The following is a 13,097-nucleotide window of genomic DNA, read 5'->3' on the forward strand; positions in this document are numbered from 1 at the left end:
GTTTACAGGTCTTGGGGAGTACTACAGCAAAAGTGAAAAAGTAGTATAAAGCCTTTTGAGGCTTCAGAGAAAGCTGTGTGTAATCTGATGAATTGCCTCCAGTGATGTCACTCTGGCTTAGTTGCATTGTGGGTAATGTCCCAGATATCTCTGGTTCTGCTATATCAGTTTTGATCATTTCTTTTTAAACTGTCCATAATGAGTTATAGGTATGCAATGCTAGAACAGTGGACTGTTTTTCAAACTCCTGTACCTACATTACCCGCAATGCAACTGAGTGACATCACTGGAGGCATTTTTTAGATTACATGCAGCTTTATATGACTTTTTCACATATGCAGTAGTACTCCCCAAGACCCGTAAACACACTTTAAGGTGTGAAATTTGTGGAGTTACCCTTTAATTACTGTCCACTACTAACCAAAACATCCACAACAAAGCGAAGAAGAGGGACAATGACTTTTTCCAAGCAAATAATGACCCATTTAAAACACCCACACTGTGTCTTATACATAAAGTGCCATTATAAGCATTTTATTTCTATGCAAAATAATACAAAAACAAAAAAAATACAGTGACAATCAGTTTAAGGGCTGAAAGATTGTCATGGCAAAAAATCAAATGTTGAATACAACTGTGAGATGCTAGCCACGATGTGATTGGGAATCTCAGCAAATGAATGACAAGCTCTCTGATGTTTGATTCAGGTTCACTTAGATATGACATTAAAGGTCTACGGACTGGGCTGGAATCAAAGAGTATCATCCCAAAATAAGACATGCACCATTGGAAAAACATATGATCTTGTCTTTATAAAATCATACTATTTCAAACAACTGTAAATAAAGCATAAAGCCCTTGGCTGCAATAGTGAAAACATCACATTGGATGAGCTTCAGCCGTTTCTCCTCTAGATTTTTACGATAAATTGGTGCTTTGGAATAAATCTCCTGAAATGGCGTCAAACTGCACAGCCCCTCTTAATCTTTTAGAGCAACAAATATTTTCTTATGTAAACAAGTTAAGGCCAATATTGTCATTAACAGACAATACACGTATAGTATAACAGTTTCGCTTAAGCAAATAGATTTGAAAGCTACAAACTCTCTCATAAGGCTCATTTCACAATAATCAACCAAAACACACATCTGACTAGACGTGTGCTCACTAGTCCTCAACTTTCTCTTTTCTTTTTCTACATTATTCTCTACCCAGGCACACTGCACTCCATCTGACAACTTCCCACGAAACCCCTCCTCAGACTGAAACATCGCACATTAGAGACCACTGCTGACTGTTTATGACGTGGTGGGACAAACTGTGACATCCTCTCAGAGCTGTTTGGCAAGTTTGACAAGAGATGTTGAAGAAGAAGAAGAAGAAGAAGAACCCTGCATCAGCTGAGCTCCTTTGCTACAGAGGGCTGCTGCGGGGGTGACCCTGTGGACCAGAGTGGAGCCAAAGGGGGAAAAAATATAACAATGAATCAAAATTACCGTCCCTTATTTTTTCATCTGTCTGTGTGGTGTCATTTGACCACTGTGCAAGAAATGATTGTGGCTCTAATTAAGCAAGAGTGGCTTCTATTGACAAATAAAAAAAACATTTCTCTCTTATATTGATTATTACGACAATCCAGACTCGAAGATCACTTACTCGCTTGTTCTGGAGCTTTTGACTTCAGCTGCTTAGGGCTGCAACTCAAGGTTATCTTCATAATCTCTTACTCATTTGGTCAGCAAAATTGTAAAAAATGCATCACATTTCAACAAAGCCCAAGTTCATAAATTTAAATTGCTTGATTTTAGTCTGATTATCAGTCCAAAACCCAAAGATATTCAGTTTACTATCATTAATGAATGTGGTTTAAACATTTAAAAGATTACCAAAAATGCAACCAATTCATTTTCTTTGTTTTGCTGATAAGGAATGAGTGATGCGGTCAAAAGCTCCTGAACGAGTTTGTGAGTAGAATGTGAGTTGATATGCTTTTTTTCCCCACAGTCAAAGGTTAACTGCCATGCTGTTATACTTTGCACAAAGTATGGCCAATTTCTGTAATTTTATATTTAGGGAAAGCTTGATTTTATCGATCATTTAAATGTGTTTTCTCACAGCCTAGTTTGATAAACATTAAACCATGATACAGTTAAATTCTACTGAAAGATGATCATCGTTCGAACTGCATTATTTCCTTGATTACAACAACTCTTCATTACAATTGGATGTGAATAATTAAAACAAAATGCAGGAATGAAGCTTTTACTTCTTCCTTGAAAGGAAACTGAGGCAAACCTCCACTAGAGGGAGTGCTTGCCCGGGTGTTGCATTGCTGTGTTGCATATAAAACTGTTGTGTCAGCACAGCCTCTGTACAGTATAGGCTCAGACTGTGCCAGGAGTGTTTGGGAGGTGGATGAAATACAAATTTGGCAACGTGATAAATCACTGATTTTGACATGTGATATGAAAAAAAGGACAGGGAGGAGCAGCAGGAGGAGTTAGATCGAGTGACACTGAGGCAAAGGAAGGGCACGCTTTGGTGAAAGTGAAGGACGGAGGATACGGACAAAGAGAGATTCACGACATGAAGGGAGGGACAGAAACACGGAGACACATCATCGAACATCATGACTGAAGCAGGGGAGGATCACTGAGGGAGACAGGCAGATAAACACAGCATTTTTCATTAAGCCTGATCTCCCATGACTTTGGAAACTTGAACAGTAAAAAGAAAAAAACAATAAACAGATCAAAACTGACATTGAAAAATAGTCAATATATATAAAAACACAGGAATAGCAGAAACAGAAGAGTAACTTTCTATAAGTCTTAACTGTGTTGTGAGTAAAGGACTGTGATTCTTTGATTCTCCCTGTAAGTGTTTGCCTCCTTCATCGCTTTGCGTCTTAATTGAGTCCAGCAATGTTTGTGTAAACAAAACCCAAAAAAGGGAAAAAATACATCTGCAAGTGTGCATCCATGTGATTGGCTGTGCACAAGTCTACGTCCTCTCCTCTTCATTCTGTGATTGGCCCGTTGGCCCTGGTGGAGCTACGGTCGGCTGCTTGAACCCTTAGCCATCAGAACGCCATGTTTGGTGTGCCTCCACTTCCTCTGAGACGACCAATAGGAGTTCACAGTTCTTCCCTCGCAGCTGCTGGCGTAGAAACTTCCTGTGATGAGGTGGCAACCACAGTTATAATGATGAAATGCAAGATGACCAACTTTTTTTTGTCAATTTATATAAAAAAGGCAAACCCGACAATATAAAGGGTAGAACTAATTAAAGCTGCTAATTCAATATCTGGGCATTGAGTGGCAGCAAAGACAAATTAACACAGTATGAGTTTCTAAAGTTGTTATGGTCAACATGTTTACACACCCAGCAGTAGTGGTCACGTTGGCTACCTAATAAATGTAACACTAATATTTAGTCTCCTTTTTGCTCCTGTTTTGGTCTCCACCAACTCCAGATGGGAATATCTTGCTCATTAGCTGTTTAATACACCACTATGTTCACAAGCTAGTTGCTAACTTTGTCTGAATGGCAGGCAGTTTGTATGTAATAGGTTTATAAAAGCTTTACGCCAGAGCCACATTGCCTGTGTAAGCAGCACATGATGTCGGGGGACATGACTCTGATGAGTCACCCCTAATATACCACTGTAAACACAACTAAGTAATGTCAACAAATGAAATAGAACTTTTTCAAGTCTCAAAAGTTTGTGACTCCCACCCTGTGCCTCACAATGGTTGGATCCACTTACCCCCACCGACTGTCCACTGCCCACTGCCCACTCTCAGAATCTGACAGTCAGACAGACAGTTTCTTTACAACTACCACTCATTGCAATTAATCATGTTTACAGTTGTCACCAATCTTCATTTTTGCTGCGTTAAAATACAAGACATACTAGCTGAAATTTGCTAGCTAGCTACAGTAACATCAACTAGTGTTTGCAAGCTGTTTGGATTTGAGCCAGTCAAAGAGGCCAGCAGTGAAACATGATGTTCCTTATCCGACAGGCTGACAAAGTGTTTGTTAGCAGAGTTACAGCACTACATTCAGTGTCCTCCTTCTCTCAAATCTCATGTAACTGTCCCCTCCAAAGTTGACATCAGATTTTCGCCCCTGGTCAACAAAGACACTGTCGCTGCTGCAAAGTGCTGCTACCAGCCACATCCTTCTGCATGGGGTTTACCTTTGATAATGAACTATAATGATAATGACTAATTTTCCTGCTGCTGGAAAAAAGGTACACAAGAGTGGAATTTGAAGGCAAGAAGTCCAAAACAATGAGCTAAAAAAATGCACTCCACTGAGGTGAGCTGTCCAGTCTGGTGATAATTCTCTGTGGGTTTGTCACTATGAGCGAACCGCTTTCACACTATACATAGTCATTTGATATACTGTTTTTATACAAAATATTTTTTTATATAAACAATTATTGCAGCTTTAAAAGGCATAGTTTGACATTTAAGGAAATTCACTCATTCCTTTTGTTGCCAAAAGTTAGATAAGAGAACTGATACCTCTTTCATATCTGTAAACTAAATATGAAGTTACTGCCAGCAGCTGATTAGCTTAGCTTGGCATGTTTTTATATGAAATGTGTATTTCCTCAAATCAGGGCTATTTCTGATTCTGGATTTTCAGAGTTGACTCAGAGCTGGCACTTCAGACAAATGCATTGACTCAGGGGGGGTCCCCCTTTGGCATATGTATTTGTCATGTGTATGTGATTAATTCATTCATATAGATACTTTTATGTTCATGTTTATAAAGAATAAACATTATTACTGATGTATTTTCTGAAATGATGAGATGTAAACCATGAACATGATATCAACTGTTATAACGTATAATGTGATCTGGTCTGTTTGTCTATTTTAGTCACTGTTTATCTGTTTTTATGTTGTTGTTACATGTATTTGGAGAGCCCAAGACAAATTTCCACACACAATAAAGAGTTATTCTATTCTATTCTTTATACCTTACTAACAAATATGAAAAATGCATGATTCACTCCCCTGCTGACTTACTGTCAGTTGAACACACCTCACACCCATCCCACACTCAACTCTCCTGTTTAACTTGTAGGGCCCACGCTTTAATACCTTTGTTCATCATCCGTGATGTGAAAATATCAGATTTCCACAGTCATAGAAGTCACCCCTCTCTACTTCCATCACTGTTAAGTTTTCTGGTGAGGTCTTTTTAAGACCTCATTCTGCCATTCTGTTGCTTCTGCGTCACTCTGTGTACAATGCGGCAGCTAATAAAAAGAAGCGCAGTGATGCAACTGACTAAATGCGAGTTGACTCTGGGCCTTATCAACTGATGACACCTACTCAAAATGTTGAACTATTCCTTAAAATCAACAACGCTGTAAAGGCATTCACCAAGATTTTAGGAAAATTTAACTGTTAGAAATGACAACTATAAAATAACAAATGTGCTGCAGTTTTACTCTACTGCACATCCAACACTTCCTACTGCTGCTTCACAGTAAAAGCCTTGAATTCGTTCACAGCTGAGAGGCATTTTTACAGCTGCAGAAAGTGTTGATTAAGTCAGACAGCTTAGTACCCAACTGAATATCAAGTTTCATAGCAATTTGGCCAATACTATCGTTATAAATAAATCTTACCCTGGTCCAATCTGGACAGACCAATACAATAGATAATAGATCACCATTACCACCCTGCCGCTGAAAAGGGAAAAACGTGGTGTATTTCCACACTGATGAATCCACAATTATTCTAAATCCCATAACAATGGTTAACATAATATTCTGATCATTGCTGTCACAGCAAGAAGACGCGCTTAAACACATCACTCTCACCTGAGCTCATCCGGGTTGCCGATGGGTTGCGGGCTACGCAGCTTGGAGTCCAAGTTGTAATAGACCCCTCCCACCTCTCTGACTCCTATCCAGTGCTGGCGTTTGAGCGGCAGACGGAGAGGCCCCCAGCGCAGGTTGGATGGCACGTTCAGAATGAAGCCGGTCACGTTGGACAGCTCGATGCTGCCTACATCCCTGGAGGAGGGAAGACAACATTTGTGGTTTGTAAACTTGTATTTTGTGTTGGAGCACAGACACAGAGGTTCAGCAGCGAGATAAGGTGTCAGAAAATAATATGGAGGAATGGACGACAAAGCACCTGTATCAACTTGCAATTTACTATAGTTATAAATGGAGTCTACTGGCATTTGTCATGCATCGTGTTTTAATTGACTATACAAATGCTTTTGCAGTTTTTTTTATCCCACTATATACAAATTGTATAATCCCTTACCGTTGACCATTTTCTCTAGCACACTATACGTTTAAAAGGGAATAGTGGTATTTTTTAAACTGAGATTGTTATTCTGTGTCTAACAACATTAGAGACATGATTCCATAGACTTGTTTTTTAAGTGTAAGATCTATTTTGTAACCAGAAGCAAGTGGTGTTGTTCAAGAAGACCAGCAGATTGTCAAAATCAGTTTAATAGTCAGTATATTCTTGCTGGCAGTCCCTAGGTAGACTCCAAACTCCTCTGCAACGTTTGACTCATGTTTCCACTGTTGTCTTCCTGCAACAACTTACTTATCGCAGCATTTCAAAGCAAGACTTCTCCTTAAGCGAGACTTGTGTTTCTGGTTACTAAAGATGGTATTAATAAAAAAATAAATAAAAATAAGCCTATCAACAGAGTAATCATATCCGTAAGGTTACAGACACTTAGAATAATAACCTCACCATATAGGTGGCAAAAATCAAGCCCTCTTAGTGGACCTAACTATGACAGTCCAAGTTTTCCCAAAGGATTACATTGCAGCCATTGAAGCTGGTTCGCAGCTGCCAGCTAAGGCGATCTACTGGACCGATTCCAAGACTTTTGGTAAGTGTGAATAATTTACACACCAAAACATGTAAATATAGGGCCCGGGTTAAAAATACTGGAATTCCCCTTTAAGATTATTTAAATACACTACTGCCAGCCTTTCAATTCCATATTATATGACAATGAACTGAATTGAAACCTGAAATCTTGAAACCAAGATAGTTATCATAAAGGGGAAAGAATCACAGAGTCAGCAGCAATAGGAGCATGGTAGCAAGAGGAACAATTCTGTGACGTACAATATATCAAAAAGCCCTCGACAATACATCATCGCATTAATACAGCTGGAAAATAAAACATACTAAAGTGGGTAAATGATTTTCAAAAAGAAGGAGCTGTCTACACTATACGTATGTACTGAATTATAAGGTGCCCTCTAAGACTAAGATGAAACTGTCTGTACAAAAACAAAAAACAAGGAGCTAAAACAAAGAAAATTGCTAAGTGTCATGTGTCTTTTTTTATTATTTAAGTGTTTATTTAGTAGTTTTTTCAGTTATATCACCTTTGTATTGTTTTCTTTGGTCTGTTTTCCATGAAGTTAACATGTAAAGCTATATGGGGGGATACGGCGATATTGATTTACTAGATGATGAAATGTATTAATTATATGGTACAACATGTACTAAACCTCATAGAGATGAAGGTTCTCAGTCATCCAGGTCACAGTAATTCACACAACTTTGACCAAAAACGTCTGATACTATTGCACAAAACTGGATTTTTATTTGTAAAGGAAGGTTTAAAGATGTAATATGTAACATTTCTGTATTAAAATGTCTGAAAACAACTAAACTTTTGTTATATGTTTTGTTGAGTTGTGTCATAACGTTATCCCAAATGTTTACACCAATGTTCAATGGAGAATGTGACTAAATGTTATGTGACTAAATGTAACGTGACTAAAACTTTACCCCGTCCATGAACATTTCTGCCTGGGGGGTGTTCAACACTGAAGGCAACAATTCCCATGATCCCACGCTACTTCCTACTTTTGTTTTGATCGAGAGTCCCCTCAAGCAGCAGAAATTGCATACTGTGCATTTAAGCGGTAATTGTAATTGTATTTTAAAAACATGACCCTCCTAAATATTTACAATGACAAAAATGTAAGAGCTGTAATCACATGCTGTAGGTTGAACAACCACTGCTGTGTCAATCAGCAACAGAGAGCACTATTGTTGTTTTTGTCACTAAATCAGGGGTCAGCTTTGATTTAGTTCCTGTTCTGGTCAAGACAGAGAAACAGGAATATGGCTTTTCTGATAACATTAACGTTTCACTGATAAAGCAAGTCTGTCGCAGCTTGTGGTCCTCAACAGTCATGCAAGCCTGTTAATTAGAAAAACAGGAATGCTGATAAACTGTCTCGTAGACTTTGTTAACCTATGGAAGTGCTGACTAGTCAAAGAGATCATTCAAGGCGCTGCTGATTATGCGGCTGAGGTGCAGATGAGGACACAGGGAGCCTCTTCACAACATCTCCCTCATGTTTACATTCTATGATTGAAGTGGATTCTGCTATACTGCAGATGTAACAGCTGACAATGGTTGTTTGATTTTTTTGCTGTCATCACGTGTATTCACAGAAAATAAACATCTGTTTGATCCTCGTATTGATCATTTAGGGAAACAGCAACGACAGAATATTAAGATATTCAGCAGCTGTTACGTAATAATTGATCTAAACTAGGGTGAAAAGACGTCTAAAAATAAATCAAAACATTACTGTGCAAAAATAACAAGAGAAATTAAAGTTTGCAGCATCAGCCTTACATACCTTCTTTTATCCCACCAAACTGCCTCAAACCCTCGGGTCTGCAAGGCTGCCATAATGACATTAACATCATAGTTCCCATTTCCCAGCATGCTCTTCTTGTGAGGTGTCACCAGAGTGCTGGGAGAAAGCCTGCAACAAGTTGTGGAGAGACATGAACGGATTATCCACAACATTTCATACACACAAGGTAATTATTGACTTAGATTGATACACCAGCTTCCCCACCTCTGGTATATCTCCTGCAGGGTGTCCCTACTGAAGGCCGTCCCGTCCTGGAAGACGTTATTGAGCGCGTGCAGGGCGCACAGCTCCCTCCGCTGCTTCTCATGATAAATGGCCGGAGGTGTCAGAGAGGCTTGGGGAGGCAATGGGGGGGTGAGGGAGGAAGAGGAGGATGAGAGATCCTGCTGCTGCTGCTGCTGCTGAGAGTCCGTGGGATCCCTGGACCTCCTCTCCTCCACTCCCACCGCCACAACCTCCCCTCCTCCACCGCCACCTTTCTGCTTGCTGACCTTCCAGCGCATGCAGCCCAGCTCTTGCAGGCCGCCTCGCCCCTTCCCCTTCCACTCACCGGCTGGATACGGAGCGCTCCCCATCCCTTCAACACCACCTCCACCGCTGCCGCCGCCGGCACCGCCTCCTCCGGCTCCACCACTACCTCCACAACTACTTCCTTCAGGATGCTACATCGGCATCATGACAACCACTGCCATGGCAACCTCTCAGAGAAGAGAGGAGGCTTGTGGCTCTGGATGCGCGGTCGGGGGAGAGGAGGGGGTTGCAAGGTGAATAAGACCTGTGGCTGTTTAACAAAGCAGCACCTGCTCGCTCTAAAGGAGAGATGTGACGAAAGGTCAGCAGGAGGGCGGGGGTGAAAAAAACGCAACTCAAAATCTTAACAAAGATACTCCAGATGCTCCCAAATGAAAGATCACTCCTCCAACAACACCAGAGCGGTGTCATCAATCAAACTGCCACTGCTGTCTTTGCATTTCCACTTCCTCCATCGTCTGTGAGCGCGTTGACAGCTCTTTCCATCCAGTCACCGAGCCTATAGCTTTGCAGTTCTTTCCATCACCAGGCTGCTGACCATGAAGCGTCACTTCCACTGGAACACACACGAGAGGGGATTTGATGCCGAGCAGTGACTGAAAACACCTAAAAGAAAGAAAGTCTCATTTAAAATTAACAAACATGGTCCCAAATTCCCATCACAAGTTAGCAGAGTCCAAAATGACCTCTAACAACTGCATTTTTTTTTTTTATCTGAACAGCAGGAAGACACCTTAAACAACACTTTATAACAATGCTAATGCTGTTGTTGGTAATGATAGATAGCCGAGATCATATTATAAGCTGCTCCAACCTCCTCTTGGTCAGCAGACTCTAAAATGAGCAGAAGGTAAACATTTCCAGCAGCTTGGATTGGATAGAGGAAGCAGGCTGTTGTAAGTAAGCTAGCAAAATATGACAACAACAGCCCCGTACACAACCACACACACACATTAGAGAGCTTAGAGTCCATTAAGGAGACACAGCCAATGTTACACTCTGAAACCACACACGTACAGATGCATTTAATCCATGATAGTAACAGATATTTGGCGTTAATCTTCTGGCTGCTCTACGTGACTCCTGTCTAACAGCAAACACAAGCACAACGCTTCCTTCACGTCTTATAACTTCGTTTTCTCACACCGAGCACTTACCTGGCCGCTTCCCGACGGTGGTGTCACAGCGGGACTATCACAAACCGGTCTAAAAACTCAGTCTACCCTCCGCTGTTTGCCTAAACACTGTTCAGTCCTTTGTCTTTGCCAGTTTTCCCCTGCTACAGCTCTCTCTTTCTCTCTGTCTATGGTCTGTCTCTCTCTCCGTCCGTGCACACGCGGACATGCGCAGTGGCGTCTCCCTGGCTCCATATTGCTGTCACCGCCTGCGTCAGTAGACAGCGGAGCAGTCCCTCCCCTGAGACTGCGAAACCCTATATGTCCAACCTTATTCTTCATGAACATGTTGAAAATACACAAGTGAATGTATAAAACAATGCTGCTTTGCATCCTGTCTGCAGCAGTGATCTACAAAAAAGTTTTTAACACGATAAAGTTCAGTTTGTTTTTCTGACTACTGAATGCTTAAAGTGTCTGTAACCAATATTTTACAGATCAGCGATGGATCACATGACTGAGAAGTCACAGATTATTATCTTCCCGACTCTGCAGTTTCACTGAGATTCGTGGAGCTTTTCAGCCTCTTTTAGCGAATTGTTTTGGTTTTTAATTGTTTAGCAGCTAAAGAGACTTGTATTCTTCAGATGGTGGGGACTAAAACAGAGCTTAGAGGGCAAATTTGGTCACTTTAAAACTGACCCCCACACTGACATCAAGAAACTAGAGGCCGACTATTACGTTGCCTATTGTCACCTGTGTCTAGGTTGAAAAAGCTGCAGTTGAACACACCGCAAAGACTACATCCGATGACTAACTAGCTTTTTGTTGCTTTCACAGCACTCTCACTAATATAGCGACATCCTATCGAGAATATGTCTGATAACAAGTTGCAAATGGCATTGGCAAAGAGGGAGAGGCAAAACATAAGGAGGAACACCTCTGAATGGGTGAGATCATGGATACTAAAGCAAAAGGCTCGGAGGCTTTCCTTTTGTTTTGTTTTTCCATTTCTCTTCTTGTGCACTGATTCACTTAGCTGAGCAGCTAATCAGAGTGATTTCTCCAACCGACAGGCTTCACCGCATCCACTGTACTGATGTGTGCCATTGGTGCGGGACACAAAACAAAAACTAGGGCCACACACACTCACCGACGGCCCCAACTGGCCAACTGCTGACCATCGGCCTGGTGTGTCATGCCCCCCAGGTTTACACAAGAGTGTAGTTGTTGCAGGAGGACAGCGGTGAAAACTTGAGTAAGAAGTTTGAGAGAGGGCTTTGGAGCTTACTTAAAGGAAATGCAAGGCAAATATTTATTTCTAAAGTCATGGCTGATTAACTGATTTTGACAATCTTGATGAGGCAACAACTGTAACAATTCATCTTGTGAGATTTCAGAGCGAGACTTGTGTTTCTGGTTATACAAAGGGTCTTATTATTAGAAAAAAGGTGTATCTCCATTGGATTCGTCTCTGTAATGTTGTAAGACACTTTGAATAACAACTTCAGCCTGTCAGTGGCAAAAACGAGTACTTTCATTTGATGTAATTCTGAGGGTCACAATGTAAGGAATAAAGTAGGAATATTTATTTATTTATGTATTTGCAGCAAGCTGAATTGCCTCCAAGTCATCTGACCAGATATCAAAATGTACTAATATTCATCTTAAGTTTTTTAGTCTATCAAATCTAATGTTTTGATGGTATCTGTGGCAGATATCTTTTCAGCGATAGCCACTGAATGTATTTGCATTCCTTCATTGCATCTTTATATAGTAGCCTCATTGTGACTGACTCTGCATTTCTTGTGCAGAATTCAAATTGCATACTATGCACAGGGGATCCACAGGAAACAATGGATTCATCTACTGGGGTTGACGTGGAACACAAGAGCTGCTTCCAGGATATACTTAACATAATGATGACATTGTTGATGGTCTTCTCTTGTCTCCCTTATTAAAACAATGTGACACAATGAATCACTTCAGCCCATGGTTTCTTTGGCAACACTGCGAAAACATAAAGGAGTTGTTCCTCTTCTGTCGATCTTTTGACTGTTGCTTAAAAATATGCACTTTTTCAGTGATACATTTGCAATCACCAAATCAACCAGAACTGACTTTAAAGCTGCACTTAGTATTTTTTGACCAATAGGGGGCAAAACAAACACGACTCTGAGCTTAGTAAGTTGTTATGGCCCAAATGTTAGCAAAGAGCAGACACAAGAACATATTGTCATCCCTTTGATGGTGATTGTGTCCATATTACTCAATTTATTTTTAGCTCTACTGTGGTCTGCTAACTCGTCTGAATGTGAGCTAAAAGTGGCTAAAAAGCAGAGTTTGGTGTAAATCCTCATTACGTTTGGCACAATGAGTGACCATTTTGAATTAGAGGAGTCACTTGATTCGGTGGTCAGTAGCCTCAAATTTAATAAGCTTAGAAATGCTGGTATTGTGTGCAGCTTTTGTGCTGAAAGAGAAGGTCGAGTGTTTTTCAATTAAAGAAAAAGTGCTGGACTGAAAGTCCAATATCTTCCAGACATATCCGGTTAAGATCAAACCACTTTTCAACAATTTTGTCTTTTCTCAGGTCAGAGGTCAGCCGTGGAACAAGAACAGCAGACCAGTGGGTGTTATATCATCATGCCCATGAGGAACCTGATTGGTCTGTTGAGGGTGCTATACTGTTATGTTGAATGCTCTCTCTAACCACATGGCCCATGTGCTTTATGAATCTAATTTGTGTTTCAGGT

General features: G+C 40.7%; 1 protein-coding gene across 1 annotated transcript; it reads right to left on the bottom strand.

Moving 5' to 3' along the window:
- Positions 1-504: 504 nt before the first annotated feature.
- Positions 505-10,550, bottom strand: josd1 (Josephin domain containing 1). The gene is made up of 5 exons (XM_084342335.1): positions 10,384-10,550; positions 8,900-9,832; positions 8,675-8,803; positions 5,849-6,043; positions 505-3,175 (listed from the first exon to the last, which is right to left on the bottom strand). Exons 2-5 carry the CDS (start codon positions 9,268-9,270, stop codon positions 3,076-3,078), a joined length of 795 nt encoding a protein of 264 aa, XP_084198461.1. The 5' UTR covers positions 9,271-9,832; positions 10,384-10,550; the 3' UTR covers positions 505-3,075.
- Between the last annotated feature and the right edge of the window lie 2,547 nt (positions 10,551-13,097).

Source organism: Pagrus pagrus, assembly GCF_965226575.1.
Source record: "Pagrus pagrus genome assembly, chromosome: 21".
Classification (NCBI taxonomy): domain Eukaryota; kingdom Metazoa; phylum Chordata; class Actinopteri; order Spariformes; family Sparidae; genus Pagrus; species Pagrus pagrus.

What these genes read in the sequence shown, in the direction of transcription:
- josd1 (XM_084342335.1), bottom strand. Translation starts at nt 9,270, where the DNA reads ATGGGGAGCGCTCCGTATCCAGCCGGTGAGTGGAAGGGGAAGGGGCGA. An exon ending in CTGCAGGAGATATACCAGAG is followed by an intron (nt 8,804 to 8,899) that starts GTGGGGAAGCTG and finishes AACTTGTTGCAG; the next exon opens with GCTTTCTCCCAGCACTCTGG. An exon ending in GGCAACCCGGATGAGCTCAG is followed by an intron (nt 3,176 to 5,848) that starts GTGAGAGTGATG and finishes ACCTCATCACAG; the next exon opens with GAAGTTTCTACGCCAGCAGC.